The sequence below is a fragment of the Ailuropoda melanoleuca genome, chromosome 1 (assembly GCF_002007445.2).
Source record: "Ailuropoda melanoleuca isolate Jingjing chromosome 1, ASM200744v2, whole genome shotgun sequence".
In the NCBI taxonomy this organism is placed as follows: domain Eukaryota; kingdom Metazoa; phylum Chordata; class Mammalia; order Carnivora; family Ursidae; genus Ailuropoda; species Ailuropoda melanoleuca.
Window position 1 is genome coordinate 101774700 of NC_048218.1, and position 27191 is coordinate 101801890.

At 39.2% G+C, this 27191-nt stretch overlaps 1 protein-coding gene across 2 annotated transcripts in view; it reads right to left on the reverse strand.

The window, feature by feature from the left end:
* Positions 1–22012, reverse strand: part of GFM1 (G elongation factor mitochondrial 1) — a 43471-nt gene extending 21459 nt beyond the window's left edge. Inside the window, exons 1-11 of one of the 2 annotated variants that reach the window (XM_002918809.4) lie at positions 21805–22012; positions 20307–20459; positions 19257–19389; positions 18618–18822; positions 16566–16682; positions 14128–14278; positions 9610–9767; positions 8917–9001; positions 6095–6232; positions 4441–4542; positions 2783–2839 (exon numbers count right to left, since the gene is read on the reverse strand). In XM_002918809.4, coding sequence (XP_002918855.2) covers positions 2783–2839; positions 4441–4542; positions 6095–6232; positions 8917–9001; positions 9610–9767; positions 14128–14278; positions 16566–16682; positions 18618–18822; positions 19257–19389; positions 20307–20459; positions 21805–21894 — 1389 coding nt within the window. In that variant the 5' untranslated portion in view covers positions 21895–22012. Of the gene's footprint in view, positions 1–2782; positions 2840–4440; positions 4543–6094; positions 6233–8916; positions 9002–9609; positions 9768–14127; positions 14279–16565; positions 16683–18617; positions 18823–19256; positions 19390–20306; positions 20460–21654; positions 21782–21804 lie in introns of those variants that run through there. The other variant, XM_034663828.1, reaches the window with a different exon arrangement.
* Positions 22013–27191: the final 5179 nt, after the last annotated feature.

Here is a 27191-nt window from a genome sequence, read left to right on the forward strand (position 1 = left end):
ATATGTGAGCTGGGACATCACACAGTGAAGAGAGCAGGGAATAGCTGGCTGACAGAATTTTCTTTCCACAACAAGATAAAAAACAAGACTGTAAGGCTTAACTATGCCCTTTCCTATTTTATTCTTGGATATACATAGAAACTGTCCATTTGGGGAAAACTGTCCATTTGTGGAAAACTTTCTCCATGAAGGAGAAAGGAGAATCTGTGTTACTCTATTACATTTCAGAAATTCTATGCATAATCAAAGGAATCAGCATGTTTACCACCACTTGATTGTAGAGTCAAGCAGGACAGTTAAGACTAAGAGTAAGGCAGATGGCACACTGAGACTTCTCCCTTTCAAAGCAACCTGCTTGGATGTGATTGCACGCACCCTATTCTCCTTAGATATAATTCCATACGTGGTAAGTAGAATTATGGTCCTCTAAGGATATGCCCTAATCCCCCAAAGCCAGGAATGTTACTTTATGTGGTGAAGGGGACTGTGCAGATATTAAAGTTACAGACTCTGCGATGGGAAGATTACCATGAAGAATCTGGGTTGGCCCAATGTAATCAATCACATGGGCCTTTAAAAAGAGGAAAACAGAAGGGTTAAGTTAGAAAGATGGAATGAGGGAAGAAGAGGCAGAAGAAATCTGAAACACAGAAGGGACTGATTTCGTGGTTGAGAGCACTAAAGACAAGAGGATGGGGCCACAAGCCTACGAAAATGGACAGCCTCTAGAAGCCAGAAACAGGCCCCAGGTGGCAGTCATCAAAGAAAGGGGGACCCCAGTCCCAACAGTCACAAGGAGCTGAATTTTGCCAAAAATCTGAGTAAGCAAAAAAGAAAAAAAAAAAAATGTCCTCCAGAGACTCCAGAAAGGAACAGTCCTGTCAATATCTTGATTTCAGTCGATTAAGAACAATGTCAGATTTCTAACAGCGTAAAATAATACATTTGTGCTATTTTAAGCCACCAAGTGTCTGGTACTTTCTTATGGCAGCAATAGAAAACTAACATCCCCCAAATCACCAGTATTTAACAGCTATCACGTGTGCATGGAACTGTGCTGTATGTTTTGAATATGTACTTCAAATTCTAACCACAATGCTGCAAGAAAGAATTACCCACATTTCACAGGTGAGGAAACTAGCTGTAGAAAGGCTGAGTGACCTGCTCAAGGCCACAGAGCTAGTGCATGGCAAAGCTGGGACTGAATCCTTGGTCAGTCTCTGTCTGAAGTCTTCTGCCTTTTCCCTACATTAGCCAGGCACTCCCAACTTACTAGATCATACCTGCCCCCCGCCCCCACTATTGAGATTCACAGCCTCATGCAGTGACTTCATCATGTTATTTAAATTAATGTACTGCAGCAAACAGACAACCCTGAGACACCAAAAACCTTTTAGATATTGATGCCTTTGATTTTCCTCCACTGTTGTAAACTATCAACAGTTAAATATCTTATATAAACTCTGAATTAGGAATGAAGAAGCACAGTATCTTTAACTTCTCTCCCTGATTATTCAGAAGGGAAAAGCAAGCAATTTAGCAAAGCACCTGGAACTGTGGCATTTCCCTGTGTGGTAAGATGCCAAGGTTTGCCTTTCCTCAAATTTCTGAGATGGAATGACATAATGTTTCTTGCTCCCTCAACATTCTCTTTTCTATACTGAGAAGAGTCTGGAAAAGCTCATTTCCTCAAAACAGAGGAAGAAGTACCTGTTAATGCATCCACAAGACAATACATCAGAGTATGTTCTGCAAACAATAGTTCCCAGATGACAAAAGGTCATAAAATATTCACTCAATGCATGAATGAGTTCATTTCAATTTACCATATTAACATGACTGTTACGAATGTTAAAGCAACATAAGAACACAAACAAGTATTATGGCAGCAATGCAAACTAATTCCAATGGCAGTAATGTGAGTAAGAACCTATTCAAGCAATTCTGGTTCATAAAAAGCTAAATGACAGCAAATCCAACCACAAAACTATTATATTTGAAACTGAGAAACGGGTGCCTGGGCAGTTCAGTTGGTTAACTGTCTGACTCTTGGATCTTACTCAGGTCTTGATCTCAAGGTCGTGAGTTCAAGCCCCATATCCGCACCCAGCATGGTGCCTACTCAAAAAAAAAAAAAAAAAAAAGTGGTGGGGCGCCTGGTGGCTCAGTTAGCATCCAACTTCAACTCAGGTCATGACCCCAGGGGCCTGGGATCGCCTTACACCGGGCTCCCTGCTCAGAGGCGAGTCTGCTTCTCCCCCTGCTCCTGCTCCCTCTCCCTCAAATAAATAAATAAAACCTTAAAAAAAAAAAAAAGTGAGAAAGTCTTGTTTGCAGGCTTTCCATGTTATAATCAGACATATACTTCATAACGACCTCAAATCCAGAGATGTATTATAATCCATGAGGCAATTAACCTATGTAGTAATCTAATGTGCTTCAGTGAGGTTTTACAACTTAGGACAAATGTCCCTGTTCTCCCCTTTTCCTTTATGATTCCTTTATGATCTGGATATAGGAAAATATTCTTACCACTTTGGAGCCAAGGATACTGTAAAGAGTTAGAAAGCACAGTCTTGTGCCTATTTAATACCATCAATTTTTTCAGATATACCGAGAACTAATTATTAGCAAGAGACTGGTAGGTGATCTCAATACCAAAAGAAGAAATAGAGACCATAAGATTGCTGGTTATCACAAGATACTATGTGCGCTGTGGAGAAAGATAAAAAAGAGCTCAAGTTTTTATTGTGCTGTACTGAGACTGAAACCAAACTCCTACCTTGTTAGAAGGCTTCATTGCTACTGAAATGACAGGATCAGGAACATGAATTGACTCCTAAAATATTTTTTAAAAGAAAAGAGAAGAATTCAAATACAGTACTGTTTGGGTCAGGGATGGACTAATTTTAATGTGCTACTTACAAAAGAACAAAGGACAAATACTAGTCAACATGTTCATGCTAGACAATATATATATCTTGGTCTGCTTTGTATTAAATATATTAATATAAATATGACACATTAATAAATGCATATATTTACATGATCTCCTCCCTTCCAAAATAACAAAAATAACTTGTTTATTAACTGTTTAAGACCCTTAAGTTTATCGACACATTCATTTTAAACATAATTGTAATGAACCCAAATGCCAAGGTGTAAAATTCTTATTGGCTAGTGGCTACACGAGCTGTTGCTGTCTTTTGATAAATTACTTTAATCAAAATATACCACAACTGATAAAACAGGGAAAGGGCACTAGATTCCTTATACATACAATACCTCATTCAGTCACAACTCTGACAAGCAGATATTATTATCCCCATTTTACAAATAAAATCATTAAAGGCTTGGAAAGACAAAATAACTCCGCAGAGGTGAGACTCTAATCAAGGTCTATTTTCTTCAAAGCCTAAGCACTTCCCACAACTTCCAGTCCTTCATATTACCAATTACAAGTATTTAGAGAAGGCCTTATCAACAATATTTGTTTACAAACCATGCCCCTTCTCTAGATCCCCCAAAAACCTGTATAGATTTTGATTTCCTGTAGTATCTTAAATCAACATGTAAAACCATAGACATCAGAGAATATCTTATACAGAAAAGCTAAATTATAAAATTATTAATTCGTCACATAATACAGGGAGTATTATAGTGCTCATCTGTTAGGGCTGGACCAGTTCTTACGTAAATGACCCACTGTAAATTTCTTCACCGCAAATTACCCATCCCCGAACATACTCATATTCTTTCTTTACTGAATTCAGAAGAGGGACCACCCCCATGGAGAGAGGATCATACTGTCGGAGAGCCTACTCTCCTACAGGGGCAAAGAAGGGAAGTGAGTGAAGGGGATTCAAGGCAGAAAGTGCCCAAGCACACTCTTCCCTTTGGGACCCCTCAGTCACGAAAAGGGACCTCTGAGTTCCAGAGGGAAGGCTGTGTGCAGTAAGTCAGACTGTCTGGTTGCACCACGCCTTTGAGCAAGGTTCCACTCTGTTATCCCCTAGTCTACATGTTACCGTTCTCTGGGGGATTGAGGCAAGGGCCCGCTCTGGCTGTTATGTTAGTAAGTGGCCATCCACTGGGACCAGCCTGATCCTGGTGATAGGAATTAGAGAGGAATCCACAATGGGGAAGCAAATCTCAGAGTAAAGGAGTGAGCACTACACAGTTCAGGTGTATCTAGTGAAGATTTTTCCCTCCACGCTAAACCTTAGAGGACTGTGGAATTATTTTACTAAGAAAAACCAGATAAGTTAGCTTACACAGAGCACTTGTCTAACTGACATCCAAAGAGCCACGACAAACCTATAGTGATCCCTGCGGCAATAAATGTTCTGTGATTGTTTTCCTGAAGTACTAAATGTACTATACAAAAACATAGACTTCTAAGACTCAAGTGATAAACAGCTTCGAAATTAAATGACTTACCATAGAAAGGCCACTATTACTTTTGTCTGTGAATGTGTCTCCACTAGCACAGTCAATGCCAAACAATGCACAGATGTCTCCTGCATACACTTCCTCAACATCCTGAATAAAGAAATAACACAAAATAGTACTTGCAAATAAGACAAATCAGGACATGGTAACTGAAGAGTAATCGCACAATGAACACACTGTACACCAACAAACACGGCAGTACGTCACCATGAATTCCACAGAGTATGGATCGGCTAGAACCAATGTAATACCAATGATCAGCCAAGGCAAGATTTACCTTGAATAGGGCCTTTATTTAAACCACATCTCAACTGACAAGATTTTACTTTACACAGAAACTCAGAGCTATGGCATCCCTAGCTGGAGGACCTGTAGTACTGACAGAACACAGCCCTACACTTCCGAAGTGATTTCTGTGGATTAAAGAGGATGTATTACATGGGCTGTGACAGTCCGACAATGACATATGCAAGACAAGAGATGTACAAGGAAAAACTGCAAAGGAAGTTTTGAAAACAAAGGCGGGAGAATTCAGCCCACTGTACTTAAAATAACCTTAATTTCTCACGGATGCAAGCAGTCAAATAAACACAGGAAATCTGAAAACAAAGCACTGGTGCCTCTTAAGCTTCCTAGTTTTTGTCCATTTATACTGACAGCTCATTCATAACAGCTGTGGCTGTGAATGACCAAGGGTGCCTGAGTCTTTATCGGTTCCACAGATGTAAACATCTTGTAGCCTCTGGCCCATAAAAACATCTGTGACAATCACTAATCCCTGTATCAGGCCCCCTGCTGCCTATCTCACAGAACAGCAATAACATCCAATTTTGAAAGACTGCTTATTCATCTTCCAGGAGAGACAGTTATGGCCACCACAAATTTCTGAATGTCATTAAGAGTTTGCTCAGACTAATAAACTTCTCTAGGAATATAGAGCAGACTGCTGAAAGAGCGGGAGTAGGAGACAACCCCACACACTCGGCATTTCTACTAAGGCTTAACCCTCAAAGACCACATAGAAAGCTAGAATAGATTCAGAGGCAATTCAAAAATTCAAGCCATAAATCAAAGTTTATTTCCCAGATAAGACCTTGAGAGGTTCTCAATCTTCAGATGGATTCTAGCACCTATATGGTCCTTCTGGGGGTGTTCGTTCTATAACAGGAATAAAAAACTCTGGGATTCAACAGGGCTTTTCACACGGGGCCATATTTCTGAAAGTAAATTCACTGAACACTGTGGGACACTGTGTGTGAACTGATTACTCTCAATTACCTTCGAGAACCACAGTTCCACTGTCCCAATCTGTTACACTCTTTGTAATGACAGCTCTTGAGAAAGGTGCTAAATCTTGGGTTCTGGGTTCTAAGTCTTAGGGAACTGACTGGCCCTTCTCCTTAACCTCGGCCATTGAGGAAATACAGCTAATCACGGTGTATAAAATGTGTCCTGAACATCTGCTAATTTAGCCCATACCAAAGTGCTCCATCAGAATTATAGCACAACTAAGTAAAAAGGAAGAAGCTAGAAAAATATTCAAATAGAAGTGACTTTCTTGTGGGGTCGGGATACCAAGAAGGTAGACCTATTTCACTGCATTAGCGAAATTTCTGATCCGCCAGGAAAGACATATACTTGCCTCCATCATGTCAGCATGCAGGCGAACCAGCCGCTGCACCCGCACTTTCTTTCCTGTCCTTGTGTTGTAGATGGTGTCACCCTTCTTCAGCTCTCCTTGATAATTGCGGACATAAGTTAACTGTCCAAATCGTCCAGCCTACAAATCAAGATTGGGTAAGGCAGAAAGAAGAATAAACAAACATAAGAATCAAAATTAAGAGGAAAAACTTCACAACAACCTCCAATTATTCCCTATCATTTTTAGTAGTATATTTTATACATGTTTTGGCTTATTGCCTGAAATACTCAAATAGTAGCTTTAAATATACATGAGTTAAATGGTTGTTGTTGATCTTTTTGGTACTACTTCTGATGCCTCTAAAATAAAAATTAGAAAATAATTTTAAATTGTGTATGCAATAAGGTAACATCCTTCTGCTTTCTATTATTATTTCTTAAGTTTGGTTTAATACAATTAAGATATAAAACACAAATAAGTTATAATTATACAAAGACAATAAAAATATAATTAGAAATGTTAAGACTATACATCTAAAAAAAAAAACTTGACATAGCACCTAGAAAGCTATATAAATAAGCATTCTTTAAAGTAACTGAATATAAAATAATCAAGAATCAACTCCTCAATACTACCACTAACCAATGTTTTAAAAGTTGCCAATTCTTCCCATATTAATTTACAGGTTTAACACAACAGCAATAAAAATCCCAAGAGGAATTTTTAAACATGTGATTAATAAGAATAAATGGATAAAAATAGAAATTTCTGAAGTATTATGGCAATGAGAAGAAGCTAACCATGACCAATATACAAACATACTAAATATTCCAAACTTAAAAAGTACAGAAGTAGCACAAATTAAACTGAATAGCCCACAGGGTAAAAATAGCTAAAATGTAAAATACATTTGTCAACAGATGATGAAGACAAGAGACAGAACAATGGAAAAGTACAGCATTGTTGCAAAACTGGGAGCTGGACAACTGGTCCTCTATTTGGAGGCAGAGGAGACATATTTAGAGTCCATCTCACAGCACCCCGCAAAACAAATTCCAGTTAAATTAACAATGAAAAAAGAACCATCATACAAAAAGTAGAAAACATTTATGAAACATATACAAAGAAGAGGGTTTCTAAGGTTAAAAATAAGAGAACTACTTGGGGCGCCTGGGTGGCACAGCGGTTAAGCGTCTGCCTTCGGCTCAGGGCGTGATCCTGGCGTTCTGGGATCGAGCCCCCACATCAGGCTCCTCTGCTATGAGCCTGCTTCTTCCTCTCCCACTCCCCCTGCTTGTGTTCCCTCTCTCGCTAGCTGTCTCTATCTCTGTCAAATAAATAAATAAAATATTAAAAAAAAATAAGAACTACAAAAGACTGATACATTTCATTATAAATTTTAAACTGCTGATCGTTTTTAAAAATAAGCTTTATTAGAGAAAGATCATTGGGGCGCCTGGGTGGCACAGCGGTTAAGCGCCTGCCTTCGGCTCAGGGCGTGATCCCGACGTTATGGGATCGAGCCCCACATCAGGCTCCTCTGATATGAGCCTGCTTCTTCCTCTCCCACTCCCCCTGCTTCTGTTCCCTCTCTTGCTGGCTGTCTCTATCTCTGTCGAATAAATAAATAAAATCTTAAAAAAAAATAAAAATAAAAATAAAAAAAAGATCATTTAGTAAACACTTTAACACTAATTTAAAAATAAGAAATGAGACCATCGCAAAGAGGAATTGTAACTGCATAATCAATATATGGAAAAATGTTCTCTACCATTAGGAAATAAAGCAAGATATAAAATAATATTTACAAAAAAGGACTTAAAGCAAGATGAATTATTAACTTTCACTTATAAAACCAGTAATAATTTTAAAATAATACTCAATGCTGATAAAGACTCAGAAATATGAAAGAAACCTGGCAATAAACCACTAAATATTAAAACATCCCATTCCTTTAGTTCAGTAATTGCCATTCCAGGAATCCTAAGACAACATTCCTAAATGTATATTTTTAAAAGCTTTACCCATAAAAATTGTCATCACAGTGTTATTTGTACTTTTTAACTTAAAATTATGTTTTTTAGAATAAATATATTATAAAAATTTTAAAATAAAAACTGAAAGCCCCCAAAATGTAATCCCATCCCAGAAATAACTACTTTTAACACTAACTTAACCACCTTCTTTCCGCCTTAAAATAGTATGAACAGAAGCAAGAACAACTTAACAAAAAGTACTCCCAGGTGCCCAAATCTTGGTTTCCTAATACCATTCTCGATTAAAAGAAATGGAACCAAGGCACCTAGAGAAACAGTTGATTCTAGGGTGGAGACAGGGAGGATAAATGTGGAGGATCCTGCAGTCCCACAAAGTCAGGAAGTATTCAAAAGAACAAAATATTGCAGGATGTCAAAAGGACACAGGAGCAGCTAAAAGAGCTCCAATGGCCACACCTGGCCAACCAGCACAACAAAATAAATAACACACTACTCATTATAACTCAAAATACATATCTATGAGGCCACACTAACATAAAGAAATGACTGAATAAAAATATAAACGGGGGAGAGAAGGCAACTCTCCCATATAAAAGAATCCCGAGTAACAGTAGATACGGCTCCCTCAAGGGGCGGAGCATAATGCCCCACAGCTGAGTGTGGGCCGAGTACAGTAGCTTTCTCCTGCAGAGGCAGTATGGAAAGGGGAGAAGGGGGAGTAACTTTCAGCAGAGAAATTTGTAACAAAATCTTTTTGTAACAGGAAGAAGACCTTAAAAGAAAATTTCCACATATGGCAATTAAATACATTAGAAAGCAACTTACCTCCAGTTTAAAAGCCAGGCCTACAAATGGGTGGGAACTGTTTCTCTCGGAGTGCATTAAGATTTTGTTTTTCTCTTTTGAGTCACTTAAAAAAAAACAAAAATCTGTGAGATGCATTATTTGCTATTTATTTTATATCAGTTTGTTTCATCAGAGTATATCTGAGAAAAAGCATATATGTACTAAAGATTTCTGACCTCACCTAAGTGAAATTTCACTGAAAAAGATTAGTAAGAATAACTTCTCAGGGCTTAGTTACTACATTATGAGAGGACCAGAACAGATTTAAAAAACACAAAAATGGCAGAGAAAGAAAAGAAAAATAATCAATGAGCGCCTAAAAGAAAGTTGTTTTTTTTTTTTTCCCAAAGTTCAAGGTTTTTATTGTTGTTGTTTTGGTGTGGCTGAAAATGGCTAGTCCCAAATGAAAAAACTTACTAATGACGTAAACCTTGGTAGATAATAAATCATACTTCTAACTCACAAACAGAATATGATATGGCAAGTGGTATAATAGATTTTTGTGTGTCAAAAGTGTTACCCAAATAGAAACTGGCAATTGGTTTTCATAAATTATGGGGAACAAAACCCCACAAACACAGCTTAATCAAAAGTACCATTCTTAAATTCTTTCATAGTGCATAAATGTTAACGTATTTCTGCATAAACTAAGATTCAGTTTCTAAGACTTACTCCTCCTGATTGAGAATAGCATAATTTTGGACTTCAGATGGATTTGGGAGGTATTCCAAAACAGCATCTAAAAGAGGCTGAACTCCTTTGTTCTTCAACGCACTTCCCAAAAAGACAGGAGTAAATGACCTATTTAGAGTAGCTCTTCGGATTGCACACTACAAAAGAAAAAAAATTAACAATTAGTTAACCTTAAAAAAAAGTTTTGTATTTCAGATCAATTACAAGCCAACAAGTGAATAAAAGGAATGACACTTTTTTTTTTTTTTTTAAACAAGCTGTGGCCAGTTTTATTAAGGAAAAATTTTGCGTGATTTACTTTTCACCAGTCTGTCTGGCATGCTTCTGATGATACCAGAATCACCTGGATCAACGAGAGCCAGTGTGCATACTCTGTGGTATTTCCCACATGCTGTGCCCGATTCAATAGTATTGCCACTGCAGCGATGGACACCAGTTTTGGCCAACATGGCGTAGTATTCTATTTCAGATTTCCTCCAGGCTCGGCGGTTGTTGGCGAGGATGACCAGTTTCGTTTTGCCGTGTCTGATCATTTTCAGAGCCTGCTTGTACCCCAGCACATACTTCTCCCTTTTCGTAACAAGCTGGAGCCTAGAGTGGATCGACTCCAGAGACTTTTTGTTTTCTTTGCGGCCATCATCTTCCTGCCTTAGATGTGGGACGGCCCCAACCAAGAGCAGCCACCAAAATGGACGGGAGAGGGAAAGGAAAGAGGGGAAATGACACTTTTTGGAGTACGGGCTATAGTGGAGACTAGAATCAGATCAGGTCCTCTATAACTTAAGGTCAAAATACAAGAAAAAAAATTGGTTCCTTCTTCAGGCTAGGAAGCTATTTACTGTATAAATGCTTTCAACACTCTTGGAATGTCACCAATTTTCAAAATGACAAAATATATACACATAGAAAATAGGCACACACATAGAAATGTGTAAACAGTATGCTAACAATTATGTAAAACATAAGGAAAAGTAATACACACACACAATCTCTGGAAAGATACACCAAAAACTATTAGCTGGTAACCTGTTTTAGGGAGGAGGCAGAGAACTAGGCAAATAGGAGACACATGGGAGATTTTTTCTTTACTGTGTGCCACTGTATACTTTTAAATGTTTAAAACCTATGAAAATATCATCTGTTAAAAAAAATTTATTTAATTTAATTAATAGATGTTTTCTTTTAAAATAACATACCTACAGGAAGCCAAATAGTACAGATCACTCATAAATTAAGAGCCATGTGAGTAACAGGCTCTAAAATAACGACCTCCAGGCCTACCTCAACCCTAGTGCAAGCACTATGAATGTGTCCCAGCTGTGTGGCACAGGTGGCCCTCCTGCCTAAGCAGGTCTCGGAGAGCAAGCAGTGGAACTAACTTTAGGTCCTCGCAGCTGGAAGAGGTCAATAGCAGTGCTGTGGCCACAAGCTGCCACAGCAGAAATAGCGAACCAGTGCACAATTATTCCTCAGTCCTCATGAAAAAATAGAAAAAAACTTAAAGCAAAACACAACCACAATTTCTAAACAGCACCACAGTGAAAAGTAGGATAACAGCTGCACACAATAAAGGGAGTATAAGAAAGGCGGAAATGTGCATGGCAGGAAAGCAATTACTATTTGAAATATCTTAAAAGCTTGCTTTTGCTGTTGCTAGGATCCAGAAATGGCTAGGTCACTAACCACTTAAGCTCCCTTAAGCCACAGGACCACAACTCTGACTTACCACCCCTCCCTTATATGCAAGTAGGGACACAGAAGAATCTTACAACATTTACTTTACAATAGAAAAACAGGAGGGTGGGGGCGCCTGGGTGGCACAGCGGTTGGGCGTCTGCCTTCGGCTCAGGGCGTGATCCCGGCGTTATGGGATCCAGCCCCACATCAGGCTCCTCTGCTATGAGCCTGCTTCTTCCTCTCCCACTCCCCCTGTTTGTGTTCCCTCTCTCGCTGGCTGTCTCTATCTCTGTCAAATAAATAAACAAATAAATAATCTTTAAAAAAGCAAAAACAAAAACAGAAGGGTGGTAGATAAATAGAAAAAAAAATTACAACTATCCTAATACAGCCTAACAAAAGCTTTATTTTTCCAAAAATTTCCCTTGTTTTCCTAAGAATCATTTTCACACTTCAAAGGTGTTGCCTTTCCATTTTCCCTAATAATATATCCAACAATACAGAAGGTATACCCACGTAGCCTCTGCAGAAAACAGTAAACATGGCAGCACTGAATCGGCTATGCTTAGAAAGGCCTGTTTACAAGGCTGGCCCCCTGGCTGGTGTCTGGGAACCTGGATTTCAGGAGGGTTCCCAGCATTCCCAGAATGGTTCACTGTGACTACACTATCTGCATAAACAATGGAGTGGATGCTAAACACCTGCTTTCCCCCTGAAAGTCTGGAATTTGGGTACATTCGAGGCAGAGGATGTCTGTGACTAGCCCCTAATCAAACAGAAGGCACTGAGTTTCTAACGGATGAGATTCACAGTACAGTCACAACTCACTGCTGGAGGAATGAGGCGTGCCCTGCCATGACTCCACTGGGAGAGGACTCTTGGAAAAACTTATACATGATTTCTTCTGGATTTCACCTGTGTCTTTTCCCTTTGCTGTTTTTGCTTTGTATTCTTTCACTGTAATAACTCATAGTCAGGAGTATGATAATGTGTTGAGAACTCTGAGCAATCCTCGTGAATCACTGAACCTGGGAATGGTCTAGGGGACCTCTGACACATGCCCTTTAATAGATAAAAACCTAACTCTGTGTTGTGGTTACCAGGACACAATGCTTGACCTGTACCTTCCTACATAGCTTGTGAAAGCTAAAGGACTCCAGTTATGAGATATATTAGCAAGCATCCTCAGCTTCGATAGGGTTCTTTCCTTGTGCATCTGACCTACTATAAACTCCATTGTGCAAGGTCTTACGGTAATCATTTATCTGATCTCTGCTAAGCCTACCATGTGGTTTGGCAAAGTAAGTTCAGTTTTTTTAAAGGTAAACATAAAATTTATCATTTTAACCATTTTTAAGTATACAGTTCAGTGGCATTAAGTACATTTATACTGCCATGCTACCGTTACCTCTATCCATCTCCAGAACTTTTTCATCATCTCAAATGGAAACTCTGTACTGCCTGAACTCTCTGTTCTGTAACCCAGCCCTATGCCACCACCCCTGGTAACCACTGTCTCTAGGAACTCTGACTATTCTGGGTACCTCATTTAAGTGGAATCATACAATATTTGTCCTTTGATGCCCGGTTCATGTCATTTAGCATGTCTTCATGGTTCGTCCACACTACAGCGTGTATCAGAATTTCATTCCGGTTTAAGGCTAACTCATAGCCCATTGTAGGTATAAACTAATTTGGTTTATCCATTCACCCACTGATGGGAATTTAAATTGTTTCCAGCTTTTTGCTATTATGAATAGTGCTGCTCTCAACACAGGTGTACAAATAGCTATTTGGGTAATTCTTCTGGACATTATTCAGAAGTGAAACTGCTGGATCCATATCATAGCTCCAGGTTAATTTATCGAGGAACGGCCACGCTCTTCCACAGCGATTACTTCATTCCACATTCCCACTAGCAATGCGCAAGAGTTCCACTTTCTCTCCATCTTCACCAACACGTGCTATTTTACTATCATTAACAGAAAAAAAAATTTTTTTTAAATAATAGCTGTCCTAATGGATAAAGTGACATCTCATGATTCTGATTTGCCTTCCCTAATAATCAGTGATGCTGGGCATCTTGTTGTGTGCTTACTGGCCATCTGCTTGTCTCCTATGGAAAAATTCTCTATTTGAAAAATAAATACCAGTCTTAACCAGAGATCTTTTTACTTTAAGGAGCTAAATGATCAAGTGAAGAAATGTATACAGCCTTCTAAACAGTACAAGTATCAACATTTGGTCTGCAAACACTTAGCAGCCTTGTCACTTCATCTGTCTTATTGCTGTAACACTTGTTTATCTTCTTTCTTAAGATATACTCAAAAGGTTGGATGTTTAAATATCTTTTTTTTTAATTTTTTTTTTAAGATTTTATTTATTTATTCGACAGAGATAGAGACAGCCAGCGAGAGAGGGAACACAAGCAGGGGGAATGAGAGAAGGAAGAAGCAGGCTCATAGCGGAAGAGCCTGATGTGGGGCTCGATCCCATAACGCCGGGATCACGCCCTGAGCCGAAGGCAGACGCTTAACCGCTGTGCCACCCAGGCGCCCCTAAATATCTTTTTTTTTTTTTTTTTTTTTTTAGAACTATGACTCCTTTCCCATTTTAAGATGTTACAGAACTCATTACTTAAAAAGTTATGTGCCATAACAAGTATTTCTTGAAAAAACCAACAATGTAAAATAAATTTACTCAGATTTCATTAATAAAACCCAGGCATAAAAGCATCATGTCTCTTACCCACATAAAAGCAAACAAAAAACCCCACCCTCTTTTTTTTGTTATTGCAAGACTTATTTTGAGAGTACTTGCCTTTAAATCAGAAACTGAGGGGATTTTTTCCTCCAGGAACATCTCACCAAGCTGCTCATCTGAATTGGCAACACATTCAATCAGCTCTTGCCGGTGGTCAGCTGCTGCTGCCCTGAATTCTGTTGGAATTTCCCCATATCGAACCACCTGACTAAGAAAAGAAATGCTTTATTTTACTACTGTAAAGATATTCACTTAAACACTACAAAGCACCAATGAAAAAGATAAACCCTAATGGCTAAAAAATTTTTATAGATGAGAAAGAGCTCTGACGTATTTGCATTAAAGGGGCAAGTAAGACTAATGCAGATCTTTAAAATTTAGGCAGAATAGTGGGCAAAAATATTTAAACAGGCACAGCAAACTGCAAAGGTTGTACTACTAGTAAATGTAAGAGCCAAGATTCAAAGGCCTTCTGATTCTTAGGCTCATAGGACTCTTGAAAATTCTATTAACCAAATTAATCAGAATATCACAGTCACTAACAAGGAGGAATAGAGACCTGACTCTGTTCCTTTCCATTAATAACAAACCCAATCACACAGTTTTAACACAGAACACTTTACAGTAAAAAAAGGTTACTAAATATGACAAACTCTTCAAGCCTAGCCCCAGGTCTCCATTTCGCTAGGGGAGGGATAGGTTAAGAGTTACAAATAAAATATGCACAACTGAGAAATGGATATACTTGATATTTAAAAATATCAGTCTCAAAGGTTTCAAAGTATTTCTTTAAAAATGGAAACTAATGTAAAAAAATAAGCTTTTCAGAAAACATGTTCCTAAATTAAAAAAGTAAAAGAAGCCTACTGCATATAGTCAGAAAATAATTCCAATTATCTCCAAAAAGCCTCTTCATAGCCTTCAGATCATAATTTCATCCTTCCTGTCAAGCTCCCTGGCTCTTAGCCTCTTATGTCAGAATCAGCTGTGGGTCCTCTTGAAATTGATACACCCAGAGGTCTAGGACTGGGCAAGGTGGCAGGCATATTAACAAATCTCATCTGCGGTTGGGGCAGACAGCAAAGTCTAAGCGCCTTTACGTTGGAGACAAACGCGTGCCCTGGTAACTTTGGGAAAGTGGATGTATTCATTCATTTACAAATATGTTTTGAGTCCATATTGTGTACCAGCAAGTTCTAGGGATGGGGACAGCACTGAATAACTTGATAAAATATCCCTGTCCTCTTGGGCCTTACATTCTAAGAAATAGTAGATAAACCATAGTCACTATTATCACACAAAAAGTGAGAAAAACATCTCATCTACTAGACAGCCTACCTCCTTTCCCTGCCTACAAGACAGCTGTTGAGAATAAATGATAGTTAACTGAACACAACACCATTCACCCACCTCCCAGACTAGCAATCCCAGTTTCACAGCAGAGAAAGCAGAGAAAGCAAACCTCTCAGGAATTACCTCCGGAGAAACTGCTAGGCTTTTGGGGCCACTCCTCATAATGAAGGGTCATTTATGACTTCCCACATTGTCCAAAACAGTGCCACTTAAAATGTGGTCTGTGTATCTACAATGACAGCATCACCTGAGAGCCTTCCAGAAATGCAAATTCCAGGTTCCACCCTAGATCCACTGAGTCAGAATCTTCTGGAGGTGGATCCAGGAATGTGGTTTTTTTTTTTTTTTTAAAGATTTTATTTATTTATTCCACAGAGATAGAGACAGCCAGTGAGAGAGGGAACACAAGCAGGGAGAGTGGAACAGGAAGAAGCAGGCTCAAAGCGGAGGAGCCTGATGTGGGGCTCGATCCCATAACGCCGGGATCACGCCCTGAGCCGAGGGCAGACACCCAACCGCTGTGCCACCCAGGAGCCCCCCAGGAATGTGTTTTAACAAGCTTTCAGGTGAGTTTTCTGAATGTCAAATTTCGATAACCACTTTTGTATGTAGACATCACTCAAAATTCATTCATGGATCAAATGCCATGTCAAAAAATTACCAATCTGCTTCTTATATTATCCAAACCATATTTGTACTATTTTAAACTGCTTTTTACATATTATCTTATCTTTCTAGTCTTATAAAGTAGAGCAAACATGCATGATCCATATTTCTTCCCAGTTTTTATCACAATACCCAGGACACAGCAGCTACTCCATAAAAGTCTGCAGAATGAATCAATGAATGAACAAGTGGACAAAGAGATACATTATTAGCCCAAGCTGAAGGCCTTTTACCATACCATGCATATCATAACATGTTATAAATTACCCAAAAAGTAACATACTCTCCCTTGGAATGAATACTAAGCAAAATGGGAAGCAACTACGATGAAAGGCATTAAAACACAATCATTTTGGAGTATATTCCTCCAGCCACATTTTAAAAAGATGTTTTCTCTATGTTTAAAGAAATCATCCTTTTTCTTCTCTTTGATGCTTTTTAAAATGTAAGACATTAATAATACATTTTTAACTTACCCAAAGTCTCCATCAAAATAGATGGCTCGTTCCTCAATAAGGTCTATTATACCTCTAAAATTGCCCTCCAAACCAATGGGTATCTGCATAAATGCTGCATTTTGACTCAGTTTAGACCTGAAAAATAAAAATACATACGTTTACCAAACAAAAATACGTATGTCCTCCCTAAATCCCTTTGAAATGACAAATAAAAATAAAATATGTTGTGGAACTGAGAGGGGTATCATCGGGAGGTCAAAACAGAAAATATAAAACAGCTGGGAACAACCAAACTCACCATGCTCAGGAAGCCAAAACCCTATTTAGGCAATAAAAGAACTCTAAAATAAGTATTTTCCCATCAGAGCCCCAGAATATCCTGGATCAAAAACATAAGGGGGAAGAACAAGTCAAAGGTGGTTGGTCAGAAAATTAAAGGACAGTGGGATCACCTTGCCCATCTCTCCTATCTTAGATCAGCCGACTCTAGCAAAGCTAAGTACAGTTATCTGAAGAGGAAGTTCTTACAGGAGAACTTTTAGCACACATGTTAAAAATCAGACATTCATCATCAGCCGGTACCCTCAATCAGGCACGACCACCAAAGAGATGCACTGCAGGAATTCTCACTCAAAAGAAATATGCTCTGGCTACCATTGTTTAGTCTAGACTCTAGGCCCCCATCTGTAACTATGGATAGATAACTAAGAATCACCAAATATTTGAAGGTTACCAATAGCTTGAAAGAGGGGTATGAGTTCAAGAAACAATATTAACATCCAAGGAGAGAGTTATTAAAATAAAATGTACAGATTTGAGAAGTGACTACCTCTCTATTAATGAAGACAATGCAATAAAAGAGAAAGTTTAAGAAATTAATTACATAATTGCAGAAATTAAAAAGAAAAGAACAGGCTAATAGAAGGGGCACAGATGACTATCAGATTAGTAAGCTGGAAGACTGACCTCAAGAATTCTCTCATAACCCAGTCCAAAATGAGAAGAAACAAAATGTATGAGAATGTATGGTAGAAAAGTGAATACATGGAGATGAGATCCAGAAGTTCTAAAATCTGTTTAATAGGAGTTACAAAATGCAGATAAAAGGGAGTAGAGCAGAAAGAGAACTGGAGTAGTCAAATGTTAAAAGAGAATTTTCCTGGAATTCAAAGACTTGGTGGAAAGAGTCTATCCACTGCCAAGTACAAGTAAAATATAAGTAAAAAGGACAAAAAGTGAAAAGGTTTTGTTTTGCCAAGAAATTATTAGAAATACCCAATAAAGAAAACTTTCATGCTCATATTCCCAAATACATCACTTCCACCAGTGCACACAGCAATACTGTCACTTTAAGTTCTTTCCTTAACACCATATCCTTCGTCATAGGACACATCAATCACTCTTGGTCTCTCCACTACCACAAACTTTACTATTTTCATCAGCCCTAAAATATGAATAGGAACCTGATAGCTCCATTTACACATCTACCAAAGGTGAGAAGTGAAACTTCTACTCTTTTCAAAGGCCATGTGAAACATACAGCATTGGGTAAAGTGGAAAATGCTACAACCCTGACTTAGTTACATCTGGTACAGAAAGGAAGTGTTACTACGTCTTAGCAAGTATGTTACCATATGAACCCAAGGGAATACACCATACTACTTAAGGGCATTAATTAAAATTTCTCCAGTAAAGGTTAACACAGAAGACGACCCTCTAGGTTGGCCTACGCATGTAAAGTACTTTTAGAATCCACACTACATTATTCTCTAATCACAGCAAAACAGTGAATCGCCAGACTGTTTTCTGAACTCACCTTAAACCTCCCTACAATTTAAATCATGTTTTCCCCATTTTACAGAGAAGGTAGCTCAGAAGATCACCCCACAAACCAAACTGCTGACCTCGTTGTTTCTTTTACTATAGTAAGTCACTCAGATAAATAAATTTTTTAGAGAAAAAAATTTTTTTAAGAATAAAGCTTAATGACACTGAATTAATTGTCCTTCTGTTGTAAGGTTTCTTATCCAAATCATCACAGCCCCTCCTATTCTTTCTAAGGCTCAGTACCTCATTTGCTGCAGGGCCCTGGCAGGGTTGGAGCCCATTCGGTCCAATTTGTTAATGAAAGTTAGAAAAGGAACATTGTAGCGCTTCATCTGACGATTAACAGTCATGGTCTGGCACTGCACCCCTCCAACAGCACAGAGAACAAGGACTGCACCATCCAACACTCTCAGGGCCCTTTCAACTTCTATTGTGAAGTCCACATGTCCTAAATGAGACAAAGAAGTGTGAGCGCCTTAAAGTATGAATTTCTATAACATGCACGATGACAAGCTTTTGTATCTCTGCTCATGTCATAGGTCTTCTAACTAGAATGTGGATTTCTTAGAACACCATACTATACTCACCATAAGGTCCAGGGGCCCATCTCTTCAAAACACTATGAGGGCATGGGCACCTTTAAATCAGCTACAGCTTTCAACAGGCAAGAACCTTCCCACTCACAATTTATTTGCACTGTTTTTTTAAGGAAAACAAAAAATGATGAAGTGTTCTAGGTCCCAAGTCAGATTTGTCCAACAGGAATTCACAGTCACACTTCTGAATATCATTTGACACTCAAAAATGAGCTGGGCCATAGTAACGAACTAAATGTGCTTTTGTCAAAACAAGCTGCAACAATAAAACCAGGAATCAACTCACCAGGAGTATCTATGATGTTGATATTGACATCTTTCCACATGGTATAGGTGGCTGCCGACTGAATAGTGATTCCTCTTTGTCTCTCTAGTTCCATGGAATCCATGACAGCGCCAACGCCATCTTTACCTTTCACCTAAACACAAGCACAGAAATTCAGAGTCCCCTGTCCCTGCATCCCAAGAAGGAAAGAAATCTTTACTGAGATGGAACTAGAATACACTTAACTGAAGTAATTTTTAGAGAAGGCTATCGTCAGAACATATCATCTTGTGAAACAGAAAAGCGATTACAAGTTTTGTCTTCTATTTACTCTCTAACCCTCTTTCCATTGCTGTTTCCAGCAATGGCTAACATAGAGCAATCGCCTCAGTCTCAGAGTCAACCTTGTTTCCTCTGCACCGTTCCTGTCCACCAGCCTTGTGGTAGTCCATGAGCAGATGCTCAAAGGACAGATTTGTCCCTGCTCTACGACATGTGGATTTTAAGGCCTGAGTGGGAAGGATTCAGCTTTCAAAATATGTGATTTAACAAAATGACCTTCATCTGAAGAAATGGAGAGTTAAGTTACTCAATGATATGGTAATTTCTTTAGAAGACTTTCAAGTTAAAATTTTTTTTTCCTGATGAACGTATTTTGTAATTATTAACATCATACTATGTATAGTTTTAAACCTTTTTCCACTTAACATTATAATCACCTCTCCATAACATTAAAAAATATGTAAATACAACTTTAATAGCTGCTTACGTATACACCATGACTTTTTAATTGAAGTATAATTAACACTGTTATATTAGTTTCAGGTGGAGACTTAACAGTCCTAAAAGACAATCTACTGAGGATACTCATAGTGATAGTTTCTAGAAAGATTCCTCACAACACTGCAAGCCAGTTTGAGCTATGTAACCCCTTTGTGATGGGACCTCGATAAAGATCCACTGTAACCATTTTTTTAACCTTTCAGGTTTTGTGATGTTTTATTAAATCATAACTGCTAAACAATTAAAACCAAGCTCTAAGTAGCTTGGAATCAACCATAAACCCCATACCTCGTGCATCTTTGCAATTCTGCCAGTGTAGTAAAGCACTCGTTCTGTTAACGTAGTTTTCCCAGAATCAATGTGAGCTGAGATTCCAATATTTCGTATCTTTTCATTAGGAATCACTCCTGATGAACACCATCGGCGGACTTTCCAATTAACCTGGAAAAATTAGAACTTAAACCAATGCACTTTTCATGACAGGTTGGGATCTTTCCACCCAGGAATCTCAGTGGACACAAAACATCATGTGATAGCCTGGAAAGGCAAAAGAAGGAATGCCTCAAACTGCAACTCCTGTAACCAAAGGAGAAGCTGCAAGAGAGGACGGAAAGGACATACACATTCTTAAAAAATAAATCAATCAGAAAAATATTCAGATAAGCTAGTTAAATAAAAGGGGACAGATACTTTTCCAAATGTCACAGGTTTGAAAATATATGCTGAGGCTGATAAAACCAGAAAGACAACTTCCAACAACTACTTTAATAGGAAACACAGGTTTTAAATTTTACTCCCCACCCCCCTTTCTCCCTTACTACAGTTCACAGCCAGCAAGGATGTTTTCCAACACATATGCCCTGTGCTGAGGTGCGGACAGCTCCAAGGGAGCCCACAAAAGCTTTCCAATTCCTTCTGCACAAAAAACAATTACTCTTGAAAAAAAACTTTATTTCATTTTGGTGGAGGTGGGGGTAAGGGAAAATCTTGCATTTTATGTAATCAAGACACAATCTAAAATCTAAACCTCTCCCTGTAGGACTGCACATCTAAAATACACTGCAGCACTTCTGGGGAAAGGGAAACAGAAGAACTTGGAAAAGGTGGTCAAAAACTAAATGGATTCTGGTGGACAAGCACTTAGATGAAATCCCATGAATACCAGCAACCAAAGCAAACATGTCTGCGTACTAGGAAAGGCTCAACTCGTACCCAAACCGACTCCACTCCGCATCCCCCGCAAAAGGCAGAAATACGATCAAAGAAAAGTACTGGGAAGTTCGAACGCCAAAACCACCCAGGGTCGGCCCAAAGAGGGCCGTCCACAGCCCAAGGACACTGTGCAGTAAAAAGAGCACTCGATAATGAGTCAGAAGCTCCGTGTTCGAACTCTGAACACACTAATTTTTCAGCTGTTCTGACCGTCACTCCAGTCACTTCTTTTTAAGGTATAACAAAGAGAGGGAGGGAGGGAGGGAGAGGGAGGGGGGAGGGGGAGAGAGAGAGAGAGAGAGAGAGAGAGAGAGAGAGAGAGAGAGAGAGAGAGAGAGGCTGAACCGTAAATTGGTGGCCCGTCCGTCCACTCTCCCAGGGCACCGAGACGCAGCTCATGAATAACGAGAGGATGTGCAGGTACCGAAAGGCTTTTCAGCACTGAGGCACGACACCTCGTATCCGGAGCTGTCAGGAAGTCCCAGGGAAGGCATCACTGTTCCCCAGCCCTGGAGGGACAGCAAGGTCCCGTATGCAGTCCCTGGTTGGGTCTCGCCTCGCCGGGTTCTAGTACCTGCTTCCCTTGCCAGGACAGGGTGGCGGAGACCCGCGGGAGCGGCCCGCGCCCCAAAGCCGCGGCGGCGGCTGCTCCCAGCAGTCTCATGGCAAGCGCAGAACGGGCGTCAAAGTCCGGTAGCTGTGGGTCCGCTCAGCAACCTGACCCACACCGGAAAGCGCTCAAAGTCACGCCGGCAAAAAGTGCCGGAAGAGGGCTTCAGGGTCGAAGGACGCGGGGGAGGAGAGAGGAAAGAAGAGAGGAGGGACTTCCGGACCTCAGCGCAGAGCAGCCCCCTCCGCTGCCCTCGCGCCCTCTGTGGCCTTGGAAGAGAAAGTGCAGTCGCTTTGGCGAGCTAATCAAGCATTTGCGCGCTCCTAGAAAAATGCAACCTTTTAAACGTGGTTATTTTGCGTATTCATTGTTGCCGTCATGTCTACTTTTGCGTAGGTTTAAAATTTGTCATAACTTCTAAAAAATCTGAAATGGCTTCCTCTCCCCTGCAAAGTGCCTAGAAGGCCCTGCTTGAACAGCCACACCAATATAGCAATGTGGAGAAATGTTTATAACAGAATTTAAATGGAAAAAAAAAGCAGCAAAATTGTTATCTATGTTATTACAAATAAAAAAAAAATAATTCTAAGACATGACCTGAAGGGCGCCTGAGTGGCTCAGTTGGTCAAACATCTGCCTTCTGCTCAGGGTCCTGGGATGGAGAATAGCATGAGGCTCCCTGCTCTGTGGGGAGCCTACTTCTCACTCTCCCTCGCCCTCGCCCCTCTTCTCCAAGCTCATGTTCTCTCTCTCAAATAAAATCTAAAAAAAAACCCAAAACAAAACAAAAACCAGACATGACTTGAAAAGAATGTGGAAAAATGAACTATCAATTATGTGTTTTTTCTCATTTCAGAAAGTTCATTGTTCGATGTTAAACATTACATGTTCAGTCCATATGGAAGACAGCATCCTAGAGGATTTCAGTTAGATCTCTTCCAAGTGTTACTCAGTATGTCCAAAACGGAGTTTCTCATCTCCCTTCCCAAAACCTTCGTCTGCAGTCTCTCTTTTGAAAATGTAAACTCCGTTCAAGTTGCCCAGACCTAAAACGTTAGTCAGTTCAACACCACTCTTTGACACCTCTGGTCTCATCTGTCAGCACAAGTTAGAGGCACCACCTTCAAAAATAGATCCAGGACCGGCGCTTTCTCCCCGCCTCTTGACACTGCCCTCTCTCGACCGAATTACTGCAATAGATTTCCTGAAGGATCTCACTGCTTTTGCCCGGAGACAGTTCAGTCTATTATCACACAGTAACTAGAGGGATCCTTTTCAGCCAGACCCTGTCATTTCTCTGCTGAAAATACTCCATCCAGTGTGTTCATTGTTGCCGTATTATCTATTTTTGTGTAGGTTTGAAACTTTTCATAACTAAATTTTTTAAAAATTCTGAAATGGCTTCCTCTTCCCCTCAGGGTAAGGGCCTTTTACAAAGGCCCTGCTTCAGCAGCCAAGCTGACATAGCCTTATTTCCCTTGCTGGTTTTGTTCCAGCCACATTGGCCTCCTTGCTGATCCTCGTGTAACCAGAGACTTTGCTCTTCCCTAGATACCGTGGCAGCTCTTTCCTTTATTTTCAATAACCTCATCAATGAGATGTTCCCTAGCCAACTTTTCTAAAACAGCAGGCTCCCCACTTTCTATCTCCTCATGCTGTTTCATTTTCCTTCAGAACACTTCTCAGATATATTCAAACATTTTCACATCCCTGTTTATTGTCCGGCTTTCCCAATGAGAATGTAGGTTCCATAAGGAGGCTGATTTGGTTTTGTTAATTTCTGTATCCCTTTGCATATGCTAGGTGCTAAGTGTTAGTTAAATGAATGTACCAATGAGAACAAATAAATAGAAATCAGAGTAAATTACAGGGGACAAGAAAAGAAAAAGTTTCAATGATGAATTTCAAATTTACTTTTTGTATGTCATCCATGTATTAATTTGCAATAAAGGATTTGTAAACTGAGGAATAAATCAATGTTGAATATACCCAATAAACTTTTTTGTTTATAGACTTTTTTTTTTTAAGATTTTATTTATTTATTCGACAGAGATAGAGACAGCCAGAGAGAGAGGGAACACAAGCAGGGGGAGTGGGAGAGGAAGAAGCAGGCTCATAGCGGAGGAGCCTGATGTGGGGCTCGATCCCAGAATGCTGGGATCACGCCCTGAGCCGAAGGCAGATGCTTAACCGCTGTGCCACCCAGGCACCCCTGTTTATAGACTTTAAGATTTTACTTATTTATTTGAGACAGGGAGAGAGGGAACACACGCAGGGGGGAACTGGAGAGGGAGGAGCAGGCTCCCCGCTGAGCAGGGAGCCTGACACAGCAGGGAGCCTGACACCGACCTTGATCCCAGGATGCCAGGATCATGACCTAAACCGAAGGCAGACACTTTACTGACTGAGCCACCCAGGCGCCCTTGTTTATAGACTTTCAAAAATTTAGTTTTTATAAGCCTTTATATGTATGTTTAAAATATATAATTATGCAAATGATAATAAAATTAAGGTTAAAGATATAATTATGTTACATAAAATAGTATATCTACTACACTAAAATCACTTTAACAAACTAATAGTTTCCTTAATTAAAAATTCATGCTCATTATCTTGTGTGTGTATATTTGTATATATTCATATTTTTCTGTAATTATTATACTGAATATATTCTTATTTGTATTAATCACTTTTAACCAAGGTAATCAAGTTTTCTTTACTCCAAAAAGAAAACTGGAAGATAGAAAACCAAGAACTGTTTAGCTAAATTTTTATGAGTACATATTATAGATGATCTCTGTTAAGGTGTGTGTGTGTGTGTGTGTGTGTGTGTGTGTGTGTGTGTGTGTGTGTGTGTGTTTAGAGAGAGAGAGAGCAAGAGCTTGCTGGGGGCACAGGGCAGAGGGAGAGAGAGAATCTTAAGCAGGCTCCATGTCCAATGCAGAACCCTATGTAGGCTGGATCTCACAACCCTGAGATCATGACCGGAGCCAAAATCAAGAATCAGACGCCCAACCAACTGAGCCACTCAGGCACCCCTACTTCTGTTAAGTTTTAAAAAGTGGCAGAATACACATATACAATGTCATCCAAAACATTTCCACACTGTAAATTCATAGTCATTTTATAATCTCTAAGAAAATTGAAACTATCTTCAGTGACCAAAATCTTGTATCAGTTTTTACATAGAAACTGTCCAAGTGTCCAAGGACTAATTTAATATTTTCTAAGCTCTGGAAAACTTAACTAAGAATTTGAAAAATTACAACTTTAACACATTTAGTCCTTATAATAGTATTATAATGATCATGTAAGATTAAAACCCCTTTAAAAGACATCTGCATTGCAAATTTATGTAGATAAACACCATTTTATATTTTGTAATCTTACAAATTGATGGAGTTAATGATAACTTATTTGATCCATAAGATCAATACAGGAAATTTGGAAAGTTTAAATCATGAGTTCAACCTTAGTTTTATAAAAACTAGAAGGTTTTATTAGCATTTATTTTACATAATAAAAACTGGAAGAAGACATATAGTTGCCTTTAAATATTCATTCCTTTACCCAAATCCATCTATTTATCAGAAATATTTCATAAAACTTTTTAAAAAGTACTTCATAAATCTTATAATCAATCATATTTAAAAGTTCCTTTTATCTTGAAAACTTTCTTCTTATAATCATACTAACAAAAGCTATTATTTAAATGCACTTGTCCACATTTTTACGCAAAACAGCACAGTTTGACTTTTTCTCTTAGACATTTTAAACTGTTTATTTGGACTAGATATTCCTAGATTGCACATCTGCCAAAATGACTTTTTTCTTAATTCATCTTTAAAATTTTTCAAGTGGTGCCTAGGTGGCTCGGTGGGTTGAGCATCTGACTCTTGATTTCTGCTCGGGTCATGATCTCAAGGTCTTGGGATAAGCCCCATGTCGGCTCGAGGAGTCTGCTGGTCCCTCTCCCTCTGTCCCTCCCCCAACTTGCACATGCTCTCTCGTAAATAAATAAATAAAATCTTTAAAAATTTTCAAGTGGGTGGAAAAATCAGGAGGAACAGGAAGAACAGTGAGCTAGATGGCATACTAAAAATTTTGAGTTTGAGGGGCACCTGGTTGGCACAATCAGTAGAGCGTACGCCTCGATCTCGGGGTTGTGGGTTCGAGCCCCACGTTGGGTATAGAGATTACTGAAAAAAATTAAAATCTTTAAAAAAAGTTGAGTTTGAGGAATAATCAATTGCAATCAGACAGTGACCAAACAGAAAGTGTTAGGAGGTCTCCACCAACTAGAGCTAAGGGAGACTTATAAAGAAGCGGCAGAAGCAAAGCAAGGAAATTATTTGATTGGCTGGCTATAGCTTAAATGGTTGCCTTATATGGGAAAGCCTAGTTGGCTGTTTGTGACTGATGTCTTTAGGTTTCGATTTCTTAACACTGAGGCCTAACAGGCTTGTTTGGGTTTGCTTACATGGGCTACTAAGACCTTAAAGCCATCTCAGTCTAAATGTTTCCTTGTTTAATTAATAATACAAATATTAAAATATTCCTGTAAAAGGCTAATTACCTTCCCTTTTCAAGAAAGGAGGAGAAAGTTTAAATATAAACCGTAGAGTTACAAAGCTCTAAAGTATGGGGACACCTGGGTCCTTCAGTTGGTTAAGCATCCAACTCTTAATCTCAACTCAGGTCTTGATCTCAGGGTTGTGAGTTCAAGGCCTTCATTGGCCTCCACACTAGGCATGGAGCCTACTTAAAAAAAAATTCTAAAAAGCTCTGAAGTATGGAAATAAAAGAGAGTCTTTTACATAAACAAAGTGGTCTCTTTTATACAAATAACACGAAGGCTCTCCTGAGGTTTTGTTTCTTGTTTTTGGTGTTCTTTCAAGGTGCCTCTCAAGGCAAACGCCTTGTTCAAGTGCAAGTCTTTTTCACATGCAAGTTCCCCAAAATGGTCACTATGATTCCTTGCTAAAGTTATGCCAGGAGGTAAGACAAGTCTAGTAGCTGACAAACCCATGAAAAATTGCCTGATGTTCTATCAAATGCAAAACACTGCTATGTCTGTCTCAGGCTTTAACTCTAACGTTAAACCACATGACTACTGACCTGAGGAACATGTGGTTAGAAAGCAACATGGGTAGTTGGAAAGTCTCTCCCAAAGCAAACTTCTCATACAAGTGACAAGACTGAGGAAAACTTTCACAGAAAAATAATATAAGATGGTAGGCAAGTAGTCAGAAGATAGGAGATGGTGCTTAAAGGCAAATTTGCCAGAGGACACCAAAGTCTTATCAGAACCCCCAAACCGCAAGAGACAATAAGCATGATCCTGGGGACAA